At 45.2% G+C, this 21,685-nt stretch overlaps 1 protein-coding gene across 7 annotated transcripts in view; it reads right to left on the reverse strand.

Moving 5' to 3' along the window:
* Nucleotides 1-21,685, reverse strand: part of fhod1 (formin homology 2 domain containing 1) — a 59,871-nt gene that overhangs the window by 13,609 nt on the left and 24,577 nt on the right. For 3 of the 7 annotated variants that reach the window (XM_031743712.2, XM_031743713.2, XM_031743714.2), the window contains 11 exons: nt 9,280-9,347; nt 7,052-7,157; nt 6,014-6,108; nt 5,827-5,938; nt 5,543-5,637; nt 5,319-5,462; nt 4,349-4,815; nt 2,650-2,757; nt 1,880-1,969; nt 1,168-1,194; nt 631-681 (listed from right to left, as the gene is read on the reverse strand). In XM_031743712.2, coding sequence (XP_031599572.1) covers nt 631-681; nt 1,168-1,194; nt 1,880-1,969; nt 2,650-2,757; nt 4,349-4,815; nt 5,319-5,462; nt 5,543-5,637; nt 5,827-5,938; nt 6,014-6,108; nt 7,052-7,157; nt 9,280-9,347 — 1,363 coding nt within the window. The remainder of the gene's footprint in view (nt 1-630; nt 682-1,167; nt 1,195-1,879; nt 1,970-2,649; nt 2,758-4,348; nt 4,816-5,318; nt 5,463-5,542; nt 5,638-5,826; nt 5,939-6,013; nt 6,109-7,051; nt 7,158-9,279; nt 9,348-21,685) is intronic. The other 4 variants (XM_031743717.2, XM_031743715.2, XM_039613760.1 and 1 more) reach the window with 4 other exon arrangements.

Genomic DNA, 21,685 nt, shown 5'->3' on the forward strand with positions numbered 1-21,685 from the left:
AAAATGTGACCCCGCAGCAGCTAAAGACCCTGACATGCACACAGACTGCATGTAACATGTGACAATGCATGAATGCATCCAATGCATGTTTCCATGCTACATCCTGCTGCTACAAACAAGCTTCTGCTTTCTTTGAAGGAATCCATGTCCATCTACTCTGAGCATTTCCTTTTACAGTGCTGCTTTCTCTCTTTGGTCAGTCGACACAGAACGGCAGCCATCGTTGGCTGAAAGATCACGACGAGACCGTGCACGGCGTCATTACACTGAATGACATCGGCACGATTCTTTCACGCCGGTCGCCTCGTCTGAAAACCCAAAATGACATAAAAGCAGCAGCTTTAAATCTGCATTAAGGGAGTTTAAATGTCACTCAAACACCTTCATAACACACAACCCAACCCACTGAGGTGATGTAGTCCAACCAACACACACACACACACACACGGGTGAGTTACCGTCACCTTAAAGGACATGAATTAATCACTTCCCGCTGACTCACCTTCACTCGAAAATACAAAGAGTCCTAAAGTTGATTTCAGTGATGACACACACAAACCAAACAAGCACCAGAGCCCGACAACCATCCCTGCAGCTCCCAGCATGCAGTGGGGCTGCAGCGGTACTTACTGAAACTTCCTCAGCACCGGCTTGTCCTGATTTACATTACAGTCAACTGGGCTGTAGAGACACAATACACATCTGAGCATGACACACACACACACACACACACACACACACACACGGAGAGACCCACCAGACGCACCAGCAGGCTTTCATCATCCTGTTCAGGCTGCAGCTGCATGCTGTAACCGGCTACTTTAATGTAAAACCTGCCGACGGGTGCTCAGCTGCATAAAAACCCTTAAAGGAGCCCCTTCAAAGTCAGACCTCTGTATATGTGGCCCACCTAACAATAGACGATCCAGAGAATCATGTAAAAAAGCAGAAACTGAAACCAAAAAAATAGAGCCTGAAAAGAAAACCGTTCAGCACAGAGATGAATGAGGTCAGTTAAAGGTTCCCCTCCCATATTGAAGCACCTGAATCCAGCCCGATGTACAAAAGTGTCACTCGTCAAAGACTCATTTTATGCAGCTGAACACCAGACTGACGACTACAGACACACAGGACGATGAGGAGCAGGAGGTGGAGACGTGTACTTACCAGAAGAGCTCCTCATCCTCCCCAGAGCTGGGAGAGGAATAAAAGGAGACGGAGAAAAAAAAAAAAAAAGGGAGCAGGAATTTTGGAGGAGAAAGAGAAAGAGACAACACATTATAATGTTATAACCGAGAGGAAGCACGCCGAGAGTAAAGGACTAATAACGGAGAGAGCGAAGAAGCTGCGGCTGAACTTTTCACCGTCTGCAGCCGTTCTTACTGCAGCGTCACCGTTTTTATCAAACTGAAAATCAGAGCCAAAAATCATCTTTGACAGACAAAAATGATTCTGAATCACATAGAAAAACTAAAAGAAAAGGTAACGAGACATCAACAACTTAAACATGGAAGAAAAAGTTCAACTAAACTGACAAAAAACTGACATAATCCATCTCAAAATAATAATTACATTTTCCATAAAATTATCTGGATGCTCTATACACGCCATTAAATGGGAATCAGCCAGGAATTTAAACACAGAGTATAATCAAGTTTTTATAAAAGAAAAATAACGAAGGTTAAAGAAATGATCCAGAAACAATAAAAAAAAAATGCCCACAAAGTTCCAGAACAACGCTGGACCCTTTAAAAGGCGAAATTTGATCCCTCCTGCAGTGATAACCCTGCACAGCGACGCCACACACACGTGGTTTAACCGTCCGTTAAATAAACAAACAAGAGAGCGCCCCCCCAAAAAAATCAGCTGATTCACTTACTTTGCTTTAGTTTTGGGGTCCGTCTTGTTGTCGGGCTGCTGCAGATTCGACTGCGAATTCTCGCGCAGAGAGAGATCTGGGGAGGATGGACTGTAACACACACACACACACACACACACACACACACACACACACACACACACACACACACACAGAAAATAAGCAAACAGCCAAGAAGAGAGAGAGAGAGAGACTGCTTTAAAAACATTGCTCTCTGCCAGTTCATTCCACCACTGCTCTGTGTGTGTGTGTGTGTGTGTGTGTGTGTGTGTGTGTGTGTGTGTGTGTGTGTTGCTCCACGTCTGCAGCGACCATCAAGAAAAATCAGTGCTACTGTCAGCGTCTGACGGGTCAGTGAGGAACATGTGACCAGACGTTAGATGAACCCTTAACGAGCTCCTGTTATTGCAGGTTTTTCACAGAGCTGTGTGGACAGCAGAGTGGATGTGAACCAGTCCACGGTGAGTAAGACTGAAAGCTAAAAGTTCAGCTACACGTTATTTAGAAAACACCAGACAATAGTTGCCTCAAGCCTGTGTGGTATGAGAAATATACATGATAGTGAGAAATGCATGTTATTGGTCTGTGATTTTGCAAAAAAAACTTAAAATAAATAATGACAGTGATTGTGAATACTAAAGGGACTGAAGGCATGGCAGTGGACAGAGTGCTGCAGGGAGCACTAGCATGACTGCAGAGTGTTTGTTAGTCTACAGCAGACAGGCAGGAGTCCTGGTTGCAGGTCTGAGGTCAGTCTCAGTGCTACAGACCTGCAGTCGGCCCGATGCTCCTCAGAGATGGAGCTGGTTTTGGAGAAGAACCTGGATTTCCTGCTTAGACCCAGAGACGACATGTGGTGGCTGAGGAAAGAGCGACTCCTAGTGGTCAAGATGCAGGACAGCACAGCGAGAGAGAGGGAGAGAGACAGAGGGGAGGGAATCGGTGGTTAAATCAGAGACAGGGAACCGACACCAAGACACCCAGATGAGGAAAAAAAAACAAAACAAAACAGAAAAAGAGCCCGAGATAAGAGGAAGAAAAAATATAACCAGAGGTGAGAGAAAGCGTCCACGGTGGTGTGATCTGTTGAAAATCACCACAACTGGAAAATCCTGATTATTCTGCCATCATGACAATAATCAGCTTTAAAAAAAATTAATACCCGTTTTTAAATCATCAAACCAGTCAGTTAAAAAAGACAAGAAAACTTGGAAGCAATAAACTCTCCTGGGATAAATCAGCAGATAATAAAAACAAACAGGTAATAAAACTGGCTAACACGTCTCCATTGATTAATCTGATCCCTTTGAGTTTGTACTGCAGAGTTTGGCGAGCGTATGGCAGCGCACTGCCGTAATCTCAGGGAGGACAACAGCCATGAGGGACGGCGGGCCGTTTGGTGTGCAGTAATATTTAGGCCAGGGGTGGGGATGTCCAGGCCTCGAGGGCCGGTGTCCTGCAGATTTTAGATCTCACCCTGGGTCAACACACCTGAATCACATGATTAGTTCATTATTAGGCCTCTGGAGAACTTCAAGACATGTTGAGGAGGTCATTTAGACATTTAAATCAGCTGTGTTGGATCAGGGACATCTAAAACCTGCAGGACACCGGCCCTCGAGGCCTGGAGTTCCTCCAGGCGGTGGTACATGTTCAAATAAGGACCACATGAAGGCCAGGATGCAAAGTTTCCCAGCAAAACATTCCTCTGTAGTGACAGGATCGCTGCTCCTCACATCAGCTGTTTTCAGTGTTTCTGTTGTTATGGCTGAGTGGTGTTTAGATTATAATATAGATCATGACGGTTAACTCTTTCACACCTACAACAGCCCGTTTTTCACGAACTTGAACAACTCTTGGTTGTGAACACAGAATGACTGAAACCACTTTCCTCTCCGGCTCTGCAATGACTAAAACACGACTAACATTCGACCTGCCGGCGTCCCTTTAAACGCCCGTTTCTGCAGAGGCCAAACACGAGCAGAAAGGTTTACCCGCTGAGGACAAACATTCCTGCTGATTGAACTCACAGAAAAGCTGCTTCCAAACAAAACACGCCCCTCGTCTCCCCCCCTCCTCGGTCCGTCTGTCGGTCTAAACTTGGTAAACTCCGAGCAGCGGGAGAAGACGACGGCGCAGACCACAGCACCCGAGGGAGACGCAGTCTGACTGCTGCCTCCGATTAACAGCCGACACGGCGTTTGACCTGCAGGAGAGTCACGATCACAGGAAGGACTTCAGGTCGTTTCCTCCCACAAACCAGCAGAAAAGCACGCTTGCACATCTGAACCTCCACTACTGCCTCGATTTCAGGTTTCTACTTGGGCTCCGTTTAGTGAAACATCTGGAGCTGTCGAATGTTATACGAGCTTCCTCGAGATTAAAGGTTACCTAGCTGTCATTGATTAGTCTCACTGATTATTAATGATCAGAATCAGGACGTAAAGGTCACGAGCAGAGTGAACTCACGGGCTTGGCGGCGTTTTTGTTCCCTGCTCTGTGTCCATGGTGCCGTTGGGGGACGTGTGGGGAGGCAGCGGAGATCCTCTCCGGGATCCGGATGGACTGGAGGCGGAGCTGCTGTGCTCGGAGGCCAGCGGGGACGAGGCCCTGCTGCCGAGACCCGCCGTGGGGCTCGGGGAGGAGATGACCGGGGAGACGGTGGGAGAGGCAGCGGGGGAGACTGTGGGAGACGCAGCGGGGGAGGTGGCTGGTGACACCGAGGAGTTGACAGAAGATGGCGAGAAGAGGGTAGGAGTGGTCGGGGCGGTGGAGGGAGACGAGGGTGTGGGCGAGGAGCGGGCGTTGAGAAGATTCTGACTGGACGAGCGGCGGCTCCTCGGTCCATCCTGCTCGCCGGTTGCCAACTTTCTTCTCTCTTTACGTAGGAGGGGGGAGGAGTCATCCACCTCACCGTCTTCGTACTTCAGAGTATTCTGCGCGCACACACACACACACACACACACACACACACACACACACACACACACACACACAAAGAAAGACTGAGCATGCTCTAAGATCTTTGTCCCTCATATAAGGGGTAACAGAAGTCACATGACTGAATGATGATGGTTACAGACCTGCACCTTATAAATTCAATGCTTCTCATATTAGCGCCATAAATCCTGCGATTGCTGCTGGTTACACACTGAAGCAGCGTCCCTGTGCACTGACACACATCCTAAATCTCACCGTATCAGCACTCAATGTTGGGATGTTGTGCAAAATGCAAATAAAGCTGAGATGGAGCCACGATTTTTATTGATAACAGTAAATGTTTTTAAAGGCCGAACTGCAGCAGGCCAGCTGTAGCACTCAGGACCTGTTAGCAGGGCGCTTTCAACGACAGACTTTCACCGAAAAAGACGTCTGTTTGGAGGCAGCATGTGTTCCTCAAAAATGTACATGTATGTAAATCCCTGTTTTTCGTCGTTACCTCGTATATGGTGAACTGCGTCCGCAGGTCTGGCTCCGTCCCCTTGCTGTTCATGTGTTTGCGGACGACGGCCTCCATCCCCAGCAGCTCCAGCTTGTCCGTCACATCGTAGAACGAGTCCTGGTCCGGGAGCGCCGCCAGAGTCTGAGAAGCACATGGAGGAGTGAGTTTGTGGACCCTCCGAACTTCTGACCTTCTCGCTTACATTTAGAAATTTTGCTTACCTTGTTGATGAGTGTCATGGCGAACACGAGCAGCTCCGTGTCGGCGCCGTTCCTCTCCTCCAGGACCTCCATCATATAACTCCATGGCTTCACACCTGCCAGACACACACAAAAACACCGGATCATCATGCGGCTGAGCATCTGGTGAAGCTACCCGTGTCACATTCAGGGCATCCGTCAGAGGAAGAGGTGATAGGTCACATGGAGCAGCTAATGAGAGTAAACGTTACAGACACGTTATACGTGATCTTACATAAAAACATCATCTGTGTTTTTGTGCGCACCTCTCTGTCCAGCCACGGTGTTGACGGCTCTGATGAGCAGAGGACTGTTGGACTCTGAGTACTCCACGAAGACGATGAGCAGCTTCAGGGCAGTTTTCACCACCAGGCGAGACTAAAACAGACAAAGGTGTTGAGTGTTTGACCAGCAGGTGGCGTCGCACCACTGCTCTGAGGTCCGAGGACTCACCGAGCTTCCCGTCAGCGTGTACAGCCACTGCACCGTCTCGTTGTGGTTGATCACTCCGTTCATGCCGTCCACAAACAGCATGATCTGACTGAGAGCTGAGGACACACAGACAGATGGATGAGCGCTGGCGTTTCCACAGAAGGCTCCAGCAGCTGCAGAGGAGCCTATAATCTGCAGCTGCTGACTCAGCTTTCTGTGGGTTTGCTGGACGTGTGAAGCCGAAGCTCCGTTTCCATTCTGACCGAACACAAGAGCATGCGCCGATCCGAGCACGTGGCCCCGGGTCTGTGTTTCTGCGCTGGCGCCGTCGGCACGTTCCCAGTGAAAGCGCCAAGTTTCACTGCTGCCACTGTTTGTGTTCCTGTCATTTAGGTGAAATTATGCCTGCCGGGCAGAAAGTGCTGCAGCTGACACAATAATTTACACATTTGTTGCTTCTGGGCTTGTTTTTCCTTTTCCAGTTATACTAAAAGCTTCCAGCTGATCCAAAATGCTGTAATTCAAAGTAACCTCAGTAAGCTTTACAGCAAATCTCACCATTAAAAAACACAACACACGTCTACACTTTGCATTAATTGAACCAATATTCGATTTCGTCTACTATAACCTTATGATATTAAATTAAACTAAATCAAATTTTCCTGTTAAACTGGCGCTGGTGTTAATGTTCCTGTGTCGCTGTAGATCTAAACACCCGAGCAGGTGGATTACCTGCAGGATTATGAGCTGCGTTTAGTGCTCAGACCAAAAACTAAACAGTCCTACAGTTAAACACACAAACCTTCACATCAGGCATGTTCACTGAGTGGATATCTGCTTCAGACAGGCTTCTCACAGATCTGTGTTCAGCCGTGTGACAGCTCAGGCACGATGAATCATAAGAAATTAAAGAAGTTAATTTAGTGTTTTTGGAATTTACAAATGCTTTTTTGCCTTATGTGAATGACCTCGGTGCTCTGAGCATCTCTGTGCACACGCAAACATTCAAAGGTTTCACAGCCTCCCTTTAATCCTCAGTGAGAGTCGGTGGAGTCTCACCTCTCAGGATGTAGTTCTGGTAGTTGTGGTCGGCCTCCGCCCCGACTTTAATGAAACACGTCAGCCCGTCGGAGGCCACAAACTCTGGAACCAGGTCTTTATCATCCTGCAGACAGAAAAGACTCGTTTAGGAGACTGTTCCAGCTGGTGTTACAGAGAGCAGAGCTCCTGCTGCAGAGGCAGTCACGCTGCAGCTTGTTTTTAATACTCAAGTCAGACCTTCGTTCCCCGAGGTTAGCCTGCAAGGCTCACAGGTAACAACAGCTCGCACAGACAAAAGCATGAAGCAACACATCAATATGTCAACAGTTAATCTCAAGAACTTCAGGCCCTTCATAGTTTATGTGCCGACCTGCAGAGTCTGTCGTTTCTCAGAAATGGCTCATGTGACTTTTGTGCTTTATGTGTTTATATTATCTTTGCTGATGGATTAATATAGAAACAGGACGTCCCCGCAGCTGCTTCTCATGGTGAAGCCAGTTTTTTATAAACTCATGTAATCAATCCTGTCATGAGAAACTGCATTTCCTCATATTTTGCCTTTAAAATGCCAGTGCTGCAGCATGGGGAAGGGAAGTGTGGGAACGTCGTGTTGGAGTGTATTGTTATGCCTCGAAGTGGCCTCGAGCAGCAAGAAGCCACTCGCTGATGAACTTTGATCAGGAATACCAAACTCGGCTGCTGCAGCCACTTGTTTTTCTAACGTGTGCGTTCTTGTGAGTTTGACTTTGTGTCTGTGTCAGTGCCTGCTGCAGTTACAACATCCATGCCAACGGCCACTGAAGAAATCTAAAGACTGTCTCATAATTACCAGATAATATTACAGGAACCAGCAGCAGTGTGACCTGTGTGACCCATTTCTTTTAATCATGCAGGATAAACAGATCCGAGAGGGTTGTTCGAAGCTTTAAACAGCTGGTTTGCATTTAAGACGTTTTTACACCATCGTTAGCCAAAGACACTACGTCAGGTGGCTGCCATTAATTATTTCCACTTTTAGAGGAGATTCTTTTTTCTAATGTTAATCAGAATAAACCTGAAAAAAATCCACTTAGAAACCAGAGAAACTAAAACTACAGCCACAGAGCAAACAACAGGTGCAGGCATCTCCCAGGCTCTAGCTCAGACTACTAGATGAATGCAATCAAGACCTCAGCTGAAAAGAAGTACACTATTTTTTGGACTATGAGTCGCATTAAGCGAAACAAAACAGTCAGATAAGTCAAACTTTACTCAACTCATTCTTTTTGCTTCCTTCACTTCTGTACCATTGATTCATTAATGTTGAATTCCCTAATAGCTGCTCTATTCCCATGTTGTTGCAGTATATTAATGACTAACCTCGTATTGTGGATGGATTATCTCAGTTGTTCTCCTGACTGAAGTTTGGTCCGTTTACAGCATCCTGCCATGTGATTGCATTTGTACCTAACCATCGGGAACTCTCACGTTAACTTTTATCGAGTGGAAAAAAGTTAGCGTTCATCCTCCAGCTTCACTGTGTTTATGCTATGCTAACATAGCTGTGTCACTAGCGATCACGTAGCACATCATTATATAGCAGCTAGCCCAACTTCAGTAACCCTACAAACGTCACTGCTGTTTAGTTTTCTGTCTTCATTTATGTTGGAAGTGATAGCAGAGCTGTACGTTTGAATTCTTTCAGAAATCTCAGTCAGAACATGCTATATCATGTTTAGATGGAAGCTAGCGAGCTAACTTCCTGCTAACTTCTAACTCCGTTAAATGTAATAAATCCTGTTTTCATGGATGCCTGGATGTTAAACTTAATTGTTACACCTGGTAAAGCAGCAACACTGATCATTTTATTAAAGACGAAAGAAATTAGACAGTTTTTAACTCTCAGTGATGCCGCAGTGTTTTGGACCCGAAGAGACGGAGTTTAGGACCCAGATTACTCAGCGACGCTCCTGACTACGGTAGCCGTAATGCTTCACAATCCATCAACCAGGGGTAGCTTACCAAAGTTGTACCAAAACATTTTTTGACATATTTTTGAGCGCCCTGCACCATATAAAATCGGTTCGAGGTCAGTGAGCACAACCAGAATTCATACATAAGGTGCACCAGGTTATAAGGCGCACTGTCGATTTTTGAGAAAATTAAAGTGCGCCTTATAGTGCGCAAAACAGTAAAATCATTTCACGTGCATGTAAGTTGAGCTGCGCTTAAACGAGAAGTAAAGTTCTGACAGGTGAGCGTGTTACCTGGAAGAGCTGTTTGAGAGAGAAGAGGGACCGCCGGAGCTCTGGACCCTGGGAGTTGTACAGTTTCTCTGAAACACAAGGAGAGATGCAGGAAGTCACTTCATAACCAGTGGTGACATAAAAACGTCAAATAGCCTGTCTTCAAGTTTTAAGCACAGCACTTAGTACTTAACCTAACTTAACCTAAGAAGCTTCCCTTAAACAGAGGATGGAGATGGCGGCGGGGGGGGGGGTTAAAAACAACAAAACCATTTCCTGTTCCCCCCCCCCCCCGCCCCCATCACAGCCTCTGATTTTGATATGATATGTTTGAAATGTAGCCGTTCAGAACAAAAGGCTCAATTCTGATGACACAACAGTGCAGTTTAAGTGAATCTAAACCAAAATACCATTAAAATATAATCAATTTCACAAAATTCTCAAACACTCCTTTTACTTTCATTTAAACACAGTGAATCTCTGCAGAGAGCTGAGCAGGAATGACTGATTTCCACTTAGATGAACATTAAACATCTTTACTGCTCTTAAACACAGACTACACCTGAGCAGGTGATGTGCACGTACAGATCTCTTTAATCCGGGAGGAACGATGCAGGTTTCTGAAATTTGAGTCATGTCAGATCAGGACTCTCAGGTCCACGACAACACAAACATGAGCAATCAGAAAACAAACAAGCCTGCAGTTCATCAAACAAACAGCAGGTGGCGCGAAGAAGCTACAGCAGAGGAGACCACACTCATTAAAAAGCTCAATTAAAATGTGTGTTTTCTGACTCCATTTCCACTGCTCAGTGCACCAACCACAAGCATCTTACAACCAGAATGAATGAGTGAGTCCCTGCAGTTTCAGTTGCATGCTCTGCCTTTAAGCCCACTTTGGAATTTTTGGAATTTCTGTGTGAAACTTGACATTCTGCCCGTGTTAGCCAGTAACTGCTGTTTCAGTTGTAAACAGCACTCAGTTTATAGGAGTGAGCTTGCACTAGTCTCTGCTCAGTTTCATGGTCATGGTCGGTCAGCGACAGTGTCATCCACCTGTATGCAAAGCTCTACCAAGGCTCAAATTTTCCTCCACGACAGATGCAAATGGCGTCAAAAAGCATCAAACTGATGTCTCACAAGTTTTCGTTACCATCTTCTGTGAATTTATGAAGCTGTAACACAAAATTAAAGATCAAAGTCAACATCTGGCTCTGAATCAGCTACAATGTAACCAAGACTGACTTCTCAGAAAATTTCATGCAAATCGCTTCATAATCCTAATTACAAACAAGCTGAACCAATCCCGTGTCCTCTTTGGTGACACCAATGACCCCATAAATCTGTGTTCTGAGCTTGTTTTGGGGAGCCGGGAGAGGACTTCCTTTCTACTTTTTTTTTTTTAATCTCCCATTAGATGGAGCCTTATTAGCTTGTTTTTCCTTACAGCAGTACCATAATTAATATGTTCAGTTTTTCCTGGTTTCCAGAGTCTGACTGGACCACCGCAGGTTGTGGAAACACTGCCCCCTGTCCTGCAGGCTGCCTCGTAACCACGTGTCAGCCTTCAGGCTCAGGCCTCTCGAGACTGGCACCAAAAATGAGTCAATCCCCACAGACTCCAAAAAAATTCATCTTCAGCATTAAAAGGCATATTTATAGCTTGGTACAAAATAAATGCATAGTTTCCACTTTAATCACAACTGGACATTTTTAAAACACCTGTTTTGGTTAAATCTTAAATTTATGGGCTTGGCTGCTTTGATTGTGCTGCTGTGATGATACAGGGAGCTGTAACTGCTACACCTCTAAACCGGACCCCCACACCATGTTTTAGGAACAATAAGTGGGCTTTCTGTTACAGCTCATCTAAGAAGCTTGTACTTCGGTCTCACATGCACCTGAGAGCTGTGTGCATCTTTTATATACCAGTCAGACATTTTTGATTGCAATGAGATTTGTGTGTCCACTCAGGGTACTGACCTTAAAGGTCAACACTGTCTGGGACATTAGCAACATATCAGGATTGTGCTCAGAGACGTCTCGTCTATTCCACAAGAGCTCTGGGAAATAATCTCAATCTGATGCTGAAGCTAAATAAACTGGAGACAGTTTGAGTGAAAGTAGAGAAACAGAGAAGTGATTATAAGAGTTCATGAGAAACTGACTCTGGAACACAAATCAAAGCAAGGAAAAAAAAAAGGATATGAAACAGAAATAAATACAAACATGCAGTAACCAGGGCCTATCGCAGAGGGAGGAAGTCACAGGAGGTGTACGTCGCTACAGCCACATAAACCATAAATCACTCCTGAATGGCCCGCGGTCACGAGCAGCCGCTCGTACACAAATACTGACTGATCGATTTTATACAAGTGTGACTGGCTAAGAGCCTCGCTGGCAGCTAAGACATCTAACCAAAACAAGGAAGTTCAGTGTTTACACGTCAGACAGTTAAGAGCCTCTTTAATGATGAGGGATGTTTGCATGGTATCAAAACACAATCGTGTACAGAGTTTTCTTCAGACGGAGACGGCCATCAGGCGGACGAGCGTGGAGAGACACATTTCCTCCATCGCCCTCGGCGCTACAGTGACGCCAGCCCTGCAGAAATAACAGGGGCTTAATAGAAACTTGTGATGAACAGCTTCGCAGCCTGACGTTAAACGGCTGGAGAAATATCTCACCGGACGGCGTGACATTTCTAAATCTGACAGAGCCATCCAGAAAAGCTGTTCGTCAGCACAATCAGGAGAAAGCATCGCAGGAGTGATTCCCGACACCTGCAGGGAAAGTGAGGACACACTTTCATCGGTTTGCATTTGAACTGCCGACATGAACCGAGATTGTACGATGTAATAGCCAGCCTGCGGTTGGCATGGCAAGGATTACAACAACAAGAAGATAGAGGATGTTGTGTGTTTGTTGTGAGTCCTGGTTTTAAGATGTAACGGAGTTGACAGGCGAGGTTTCCACCACAAATATTATGAAGCTTTGAAAGCCTCTATCAGCTACCAGCACTACTTCAACTAAACTGCTTAATTTAAAGGTGAAAATCAGTTTCAGTCACATCTTGATTGATTTAACAAAAATCCTCTGTGGAAGCATCCAAAAGGCAAAAACGGCCACAAAATCTTGGACATGACTGTAACTCAGGCGTAGTTTCTGTTGCGGATGCGTACAGATATAACCAAACCTGGACTTCACCTTGTGACCATCTTCTTTGAGAGCTCACTGCTGTTTCCACAGCTTATGTTTAAGTCATTATCTGTAACATGCTGGTCAGTTGTCCTACACCAAGATTTGCTTACGGTCATATCTAGACCAATCACCAAACACTTACATCATTCAAAGGTTCCTGTTTTCCTGGAAAGTAGTGACACTAAAACAGGAACTAAAAAAGTTCTTAGGAACTTTTATAGCCTTCAGCTCCTTACATGTGGATCGAGACTCTTCAGAGAGCTAGAAGATAAACCAGAGGAGGCACCTCTTATTTTAGCTCCCGTCTCTTTAAGGCGACGGGTCAGGATGGGTAACACCTCCTGCACAAGTCCCTCTGTTACACAGTCACCGATCTCTGACGGTTTGCAGTGGGATGATTTATTTTTCCCCAAACTTTGCTCCTGTGTCTCACATTAAAGCTGCAGCTGGTGTGTTCGTCTCCAGAGGTTTAGGCAACGTTTCGGAGGCTCAACTGAAACTGCTCAGTGGGCAGAGGCGACTTATCATTTCAAACTAAATTACAGCTGACAGATGAATAGTTGGTGATATTTCAGACAAACAGAGCGAGGGAGATTACAGAGGTGCAGACACAGGCAGGCGGGGGGAGGGGGTGGGGGCTGGGGGGGGATGTCGCTGCAGAGTTCCTGTCAGCGGACACGAACACAAATAAAGCTCGAACTGAGGAGCTTTACCAACGTCCGCCCCGACGGGAACGGCGGCCCCCTGCAGCTCCGAGGCTTAAAACAAAGGCTCCAATCAGCCCAGAGTCAGTCTGCACATCTGGGATGAAAAAGATGGAGCTGAATGGAAACAAGTCCTAAAATATTTCACAACCGCTCCAGTGTTTCACCACAGAGCCAAAAATAAAAAAAGATGACGTCAGAGGGATGAGTGTTCGCTTCACCACAGAGTCACAGGAGCCACTCTAGCTCCAGTTTGCTGAGGGAACCAATACTGGTCATCTTCATCTGGACTCAGTCATTATGAACAGTCATTCAGTTTTATTTATAGAGCACAAAAATAAAAGCAGTCCCCTCAGAGTGCTTTATATTATAAAGTAGAGACCCTAAAGCAGGGGTGTCCAACTTCAGTCCTCGAGAGCTACTGTCCTGCTTTTAGATGCATCCCAACTCCAACACAGCTGAATCAAATGATTGGCTTACTTCTTCAGCATGCCATCAGGTTCGCAAAGGCCTGCTAACAAGCCATTCATTTGATTCAAGTGTGTTGGAACAAGGATGCATCTAAAAGCTGCAGGACAGTAGCTCTCGAGGACTGGAGTTGGACACCCCTGCCCTACAATAATACAGAGAATAAGCCAACAATCAAATAACCCCCTATGAGCAAGCACTCTGGCAAAACCGTGGGAAGGAAAAACTCCATTATAACAGGAAGAAACCTCCAGCAGAACCAGGCTCAGGGAGGGGCGGGGCCATCTGAAGCGACTGGTTGGGGCGAGGGGAGGAAGACACGCTGTGGAAGAGAGCCAGAGATAAATAATAACTGATGATTACACACAGAGTGGTGTGTAAGCTCATAGAGTGAAAAAGAAACAGTGCATCATGGGAAGCCGCCAGCAGCCTACACCTATTGCAGCATAAGTAAGGGACGATTCAGGGTCACCTGAGCCAGGCTGTGCTCTATCACCTATGTGTGGATTCAATACTTTTAATTATGTACTACAAATCTTAGAAGATGTGCCATATTTTTAATGACTGGCTGAGGAAGCCGATGGAAATCAGCTGCTGCCCTGTGTCACAGCTCAGGACCAACATGCTCCTGTACTTGATCCCACCAAAAATATGTTAGCCTAATGCTGAAGAGGCAGAGTGGGGAGCAGCAGGCTGGAGGTGTATTAAGAGCATGAATCCTGAACTCACAGAGTCAGCAAAGAAAGCCAGGTTTGTTCACTGACACAGCAAGCTGCAGTTCTGTAGCTCACATTAAGACTCAGGTAATATTCTGACCTGGGTCAGACTGGGCCGTCCGCCCTCTGGAAGCACTCCACTTCACCGCTGCAGACCATTAACAAAGATAACCATCAGGCGGCTGCCTGCACAGTTACATGGAGACCCAACATCAAAGACGCGCAGTAAGAAAAATGTGGAAGACTCCGGCAATTTGAGTCAAATACAGTCCAACCGCCTCTCCCACAAAGCTGCAGTCACACCTGAGTGCAGTCAGACCTGCAAGCCTCCTGATGTGCTCGTCTGTGTCAGCACTACAGACTCGCTTAACCTGTCAGTGACCTTGAAACCTGCCCGGCGACACGAACAGGATCAACGGGAAGTCACAGTCGCTGGTCATTTTTCGCATTAGTATTACAGTAACAAAAAAACCCCCAAAACAACAACAACCGAGTAACTTAAGCCACACAAGTTCCACCCAGAAAACACTTCACCTGTAATGTGCTGATCCCCGTTTCCTGGTAGTAATAAATACCACTTTTAAGCAACGTTACTGTAACCTGACACGCAGCTGGTAGATCCACAGTCTGAGATATTTAAGGATTGGGAAAAAAAAAAAAAAAAAAAAAAAGCAATGCAGGCTGCAGGTTTTAATTAACTGTTCATTTAAAAAGCTGTTCAGGTTTAGTTCCCAACAAACAAATACTTCCTGCAAATACTAACAGAGAAGAATACAGCCCCGCCAAAATAAAACCAACAATCAATGCCTTGAGATGATTGATGGGATGCATTTAATCCTGCTTATTTTCTCTACATTTCTATTTTTGGCACTCCGCTAGAATAACTTCATGACTGAGTTACAGCTAAAAATCCCAAAATATCATGGAGCCTGTTTAAGTAATGAGCAGTTTCTTTCTGTCACGTTTTAGCTCCTGTCTGAAGCTTGTTGCCGTATTACTGCTCTGTTTACTTTCCAGAATCAGTACTTAATATTTCCTTCTATTATGGAGCAAAAGTATTGATCTGTTATAGCAACAAGGAAGTGGTTCCACCTCCAATTACATCTTTCTACTTCCTGTCTGCACAGGAAATGAGGTTGTGTCTGGCTGTATAGACAGACATCTCCTGCCTGCACCTGCAGTTTATCACACATGTAAACAGCTTTCCATCACATCTCTAACGTGATGGAGAGATGAAGGAGTGAACTGGAATGGTTCTCCTGTACTGACCTCAGATCAGCCCTTTAACACTAGAAGTCCCAGAGAAGAGCCATTTGGCTTTTCTACCTATAAAACCCACCGTCGAGCCAAATGGCTGGTAGGCTTTTAGCTAATATCCTTAATCACCTGTGAACAGCTGCTTTTGTTATGTAAATACGGTGGGGCCATGCTGAATGACTTGGAGTGGTTAGTTTCCTGAGCCACAAGGAAACTTGTGTTTCAGTTTGCCTTCTTAGGGAGAAATCAACACACATGGGTGTATTTCCTTTGTTGCTGAGATTTATTGATAAAACAGTACAAAAAAACAAAAATAAAAAAAACAACCATTTGTACACATATTTACAAATAACAATAAAAAGTGAGTGAGTACATTTCAACATTTTCAGCAATCACTCACAATCCTGGCACTGCTATGGTATCTGTAGTCTGCATTTACCACATGTGTATCTGTAGCAGTGAACACATCGCACAGTGGCATGATTGTTCTTGCATTTGTGTTTGACCTGACACGTGGCTCTTTTTCCAGGGCTAGGTGTGGAGGGTTGTGTCCGAAGCAACTGTTCTTTTCTTGCCTTCTTCCCAGCCATATGAGAGTTAGCCAACTCTCTTGCAAGCTCCACCAGGAAGTCCACCCGTCTTTCCTGCGTCCCGTTGCATGCTTGATACAGCACATGTGCATTCAGTGCTGCCATGTCAATCATGTTATAGAACACGGCAACTGGCCAGCGCCGTGTTCCTCTGCGGACCGTGTACTCCCGCACCATCTGGTCAATCACATCCACGCCACACTTTGTGGTGTTGTAAAAGGTGACAGTGTTTGGCTTCCTTTTGGTGGTGTTATCAGTCTGAACCACGCTGTGCATGCTGCTAAGAATATAGACTGTCTTCTTCCCGTTTGGCGCATACGCCGTCAGCGTGGCCGCAGAGGTTGAAAATACCTAAGAAATAAGATAAATTGTTATTTCCATAGCACTTTTACACACAATGAAACACATGAACATAGAACCACAAAAGACCTGCAGCCTACCTGAGTGGTGAATTCATTGCGATTTGTGTATCTAGCGGATTGAGGAATTTCCGGCGAATCTTGTTGACTGTGCCGAGGATGGTGGTTTTCCGTCTAAAGTTTTTGCGCAAGTGAAAGCGATGTGAAGAAATTGTCCGTGGTAACATTTCTGCCCTTGTCTAGGAATGGTTCCATCAGCCTCATCACTACATTTTCAGACAGTCTCTCCCCACTGGGACGATTGGGGTCCTTGCCAAGATATGTGAGGACATTGCAAATGTACTTGGATTTTAGGTCGCAGGCCACCCAAAACTTGATCCCAAACCTGTCAGGTTTACTTGCAATATACTGCAGGAAACAGCACCGAGTCTTTGATGGGAAGAGCTGTTCATCAACGGTGATATGTAGACCAGGGTTGTAGCACGTGATGCAGTTGGTGACAAATGATCCCCACACACTGGAAACTGCAGCGAACTTATCAGTCTTTCCTCGATCACTGCGGGTGGACCTGTCATCAAAGCGTAGGTGTTGCATGATGTCTTGGAAGCGGTTACGCGGCATAGTTCCAATGATCTGTGGGTTTCCCAGGTTTGCTGACCAGCAGTCACGTAGTGATGGAACCCTAGTAACCCCCAAGAAGATCAAGATCTTTGATCAAGATCAAAGACTCGGTGCTGTTTCCTGCAGTATATTGCAAGTAAACCTGACAAGTTTGGGATCAAGTTTTGGGTGGCCTGCGACCTAAAATCCAAGTACATTTGCAATGTCCTCACATATCTTGGCAAGGACCCCAATCGTCCCAGTGGGGAGAGACTGTCTGAAAATGTAGTGATGAGGCTGATGGAACCATTCCTAGACAAGGGCAGAAATGTTACCACGGACAATTTCTTCACATCGCTTTCACTTGCGCAAAAAACTCTTAGACGGAAAACCACCATCCTCGGCACAGTCAGCAAGATTCGCCGGAAATTCCTCAATCCGCTAGATACACAAATCGCAATGAATTCACCACTCAGGTAGGCTGCAGGTCTTTGTGGTTCTATGTTTATGTGTTTCGTTGTGTGTAAAAGTGCTATGGAAATAACAATTTATCTTATTTCTTAGGTGTTTTCAACCTCTGCTGCCGCGCTGACGGCGGCGCGATGCGGCCAAACGGAAGAAGACAGTCTATATTCTTAGCAGCATGCACAGCGTGGTTCAGACTGATAACACCACCAAAAGGAAGCCAAACACTGTCACCTTTACAACACCACAAAGTGTGCGTGGATGTGATGGACCAGATGGTGCGGGAGTACACGGTCCTATAACATGATTGACATGGCAGCACTGAATGCACATGTGCTATATCAAGCATGCACCGGGACGCAGGAAAGACGGTGGACTTCCTGGTGGAGTTTGCAAGAGAGTTGGCTAACCTCATATGGCTGGGAAGAAGGCAAGAAAAGAACAGTTGCTTCGGACACAACCCTCCACACCTAGCCCTGCAAAAGAGCCACGTGTCAGGTCAAACACAAATGCAAGAACAATCATGCCACTGTGCGATGTGTTCACTGCTACAGATACACATGTGGTAAATGCAGACTACAGATACCATGGCAGTGCCAGGATTGTGAGTGATTGAAATGTACTCACTCACTTTTTATTATTATCTGTAAATATGTGTACAAATGGTTGTTTTGTAGAAATATTTTTTTTTTTTTTGTACTGTTTTTATCAATAAATCTTTTGGAGATTTATTTTCCTGGATGATTGAGAATGCATCAAGACGAACACAAAATGAAGTTCACAGCTTTTAGCAGTTCCCCCTCCCCACACACAAACAAAGAGGCAGTTTGCAGTTAGAAATTCGCAATCATTCACACACCCCCACTCCCCTCCACAATTCTCAGGTAACGACCCAATTTACATATGAATTGATGCCAGCAGACTAGCCAAGTTAGCTTCCACTTGGCTGACAGAGGGTTAGAAAAGCCTGGGACTTCTAGTGTTAAACCTGCTGAGCTAACATCCTGCTACGACTTGTAAACCATTTAATGCTGCATGCCGTTTTGCTCCAAAGACCTTTGAAGGCGTTTTTAATCTGATATGTGCGGTGGACGCGGCTTTGGACCGGAGTTTAAAGAACCATTCAGTCTGCTGTATTCAGCTTTCCTGTGTATCTGCAACTGTTGCAGAGCTTCGATGTAACGATGCACACTACATGCTGTGCATCAGGTGAAAACGTGCGAGCTCCCCGCAGCTTATCCACGATTATTTGTTGTCACTGAGAACGTTAGCACCTGTTGACAGCAGCTCAAGATAAAACGCTTGTGGTTACTTCTGTCTCTCAGAGGACCGCGAGTCACTCAGACACCCATCTTTGGCCCAAGATGGCCACCAGCCAGCCACAGTTTCACTGCTGCGGCCGAGCACCGAGGAGGGAGCGTCCTGGGATTATAGAGAGCTATAACTGCTTTATGATGCAGCGCAGACGCAGCAGCTGAAATTCCTCCGTCCTGACTGAACTCCCACACTTAGACTGCGTGAAGGGCGAAGGATTCATGTTGCTTGTCCACCAAGATCAGACTAACTCGTTCTGACAGCAAACAAAATCATTTCAAGTCTGTTTCACCATCACGCTGGCAGCAGGGAAATAAATAAACAGGCGAAATACAAAAAAAAAAAAAAAAATTAATTAAAATCAGCTGACCCTGCTGGTTTGTTTACATCCGTCTGACCTGATGTGAAACTTACTGAGAACCTCAGCCACATTTCAGCTCTTATTTTGTTGGATTTTATTTACAAAAAAAGTATTTTAAGAATTGAATTTAAGAAAAAATTTAAGAACTACAGAATTGTCTCACTGGATGGCTGTCGGTTTTTAGCTACAAACTATTCACATTGTTTTATATGATCGTGAGGCTTAGACTGAAACAGCAGACTGGAAACATTATTTGCAATTTTATGAATCAAATTCAAGGTTTTTTTAATATTCTTGAAGTCTTTAAGAAGTCAGACTCAACATGAGGCCAAATCTGAAGCTTGATTTATAGCACTGCTTTAAATCTACAGTCCAGCCTGATGTGCAGATTCACAGAGACATCGGTGCAATGCAGACTGTAACTGTGTAGGTCTGTTTAATAGTAATATGAACATGGTATAATGATAACGTAAAATTACTAAGTCTCTGTGAAACAAGCTGTAACCGCCAGGCTTGCTGTCCGGTCTGTCCTGAAGTCCAGAATTTTAGAAAACACATTTTATCATTTGGAAAAGTTCTTTTCATGGATTTGTGTGATTACGGCACTTTGGAGCAGAGGCAGCGTTGCCGTCTCTGGTTCATATCCCGCGCTCTTTCACATTAGCCAGAGTTTCTACCAGAACTCATGCTGGATTTCCCGCTGAGTCTCCAGTTTGCTGTGCACCATGTCAGCTTTAGTAACTTCTCAAAATGGCACATTTGGTTTGACGGTCATTCAGCGGTCCAGCTGAAGCAGCGCGTCAGGTCACTTTCACAGAAGTTTCTCTTGTTTGTTTCCTTCAGCTGCTTTTGTTTGATTTTCTCTGTTTATTCCCTCGTAAATGTCACCTTCCTCCCTGTGAATCAGGCCCGCTGAAGTGTTAATCAGTGCATCTGTATGAATGCAGATACAGCATGTGGGAACCACGGATCTAAGTGGTGTGGGGGGCCTGAAGAACTGCACTCACTAACGACCATCAGAGGCTTCTTCGAGTCGCAGGAAACGTCAGCAAAACTGGAAACTTCAAACAGGCAGAGGGACACAATAGGAAGAGGTCAGACGGTGCTTTCGGTGTGTTGACGAGCAGATGCAGCAGAACACGAGCGATTCTTGTTCTGTGTAAATAAAGTTTCTTACATCCGTCTGACGGAGACAAAAACACATTTCTAGAGATTTATTTTTCAAGCGTTCCTCATAAATAAAGCCCATCAGACTGCAACAGCAGGGCCCTCGTTGAGCTGATTAATGAGCATGATAGCGATGACTGAAACAGAGGGACACTGGGAAGGATTCCTGTGTTTGTCCTGTGGAGACAGGAAGTGAGCTCCATTATCTCAGCGTGGTATTTCCTGTTAGTGTCAGCGTTGCTAATTGAGTCCAAGCCCAAAAGGGAAGAAGCTAACTAAAAACTTCAAAAGCATAATTTGCTTATATTGATACTTTTTATAGTAAAGGTTTGTGATCTCAGAGAAGCCATGATTGTAGTTTTTGCCCGACTGCACGGCGTGGAGCTCACGCTGAACACGATTCAATAATAACTTTGTTTAAACTAGAAGAAAAGGATTTCCCTGAGAGACACAATCAGCTCGCCAATCAGCTGTTCAGGAGGAGGAACACTTCTCAGCTGGAAGGAGCCAAATAATTGTGTTTAGCTTCTTGACAAGAAGATTTAATGCTTTTTTGTCCCACGTGACAGGTAACTGAACATTTTCGGGTTTTGCAAACAGTGACATGTTCCTAATTTTTTGACTTCGTATAGACAAAAGATCCATCAAGGAAGTAAAGACTGGAGTTTAATGAATTTAATGGGCAAACTCTGAGATCATATCGGGCTAACATTCACTTCTGGGATGTTTTTAGCGTTGCAGATGTGAAGATTTGATGTTTTTCCTTTGCCATTGTTTTTTTCTGATGACTGGGTGGACTGAGTGGCACTTTATTCTATTTTTGACATGACAAAGACTCTTAGCATGAAGGAAACAATGGCTGGTTGCAAACCTCAGAGTATTTTTAGAGCTGCCACAGCCCAGACTCTGTTTGAAATGTACAATTATTATGAAATGAAATAAACATTTTATTTTTAAGTGACATATCTGCTGATTTTTTTTCTCTGAATCTTTGATGCTTTTTCTTTTTCCTCTCACGAAGATGAAAACGTCATCTTGGACTTTACAGAGAAACAGTTTTAGAAGATTTGGTAATAAACAAAATGTGATCTGAACTCATGATCAGGAACACCAAGTAAGTGTGTCAACATCCAAGCAGCCGCCACAAAGGAGGGAAGGAAGCACAGTCAGTGCGCATTATTGATGACATCATCACGGCCGCGAGCCAACAGGACACACAGACAGA

Source organism: Oreochromis aureus, linkage group 1 (genome assembly GCF_013358895.1).
Source record: "Oreochromis aureus strain Israel breed Guangdong linkage group 1, ZZ_aureus, whole genome shotgun sequence".
In the NCBI taxonomy this organism is placed as follows: Eukaryota; Metazoa; Chordata; class Actinopteri; order Cichliformes; family Cichlidae; genus Oreochromis; species Oreochromis aureus.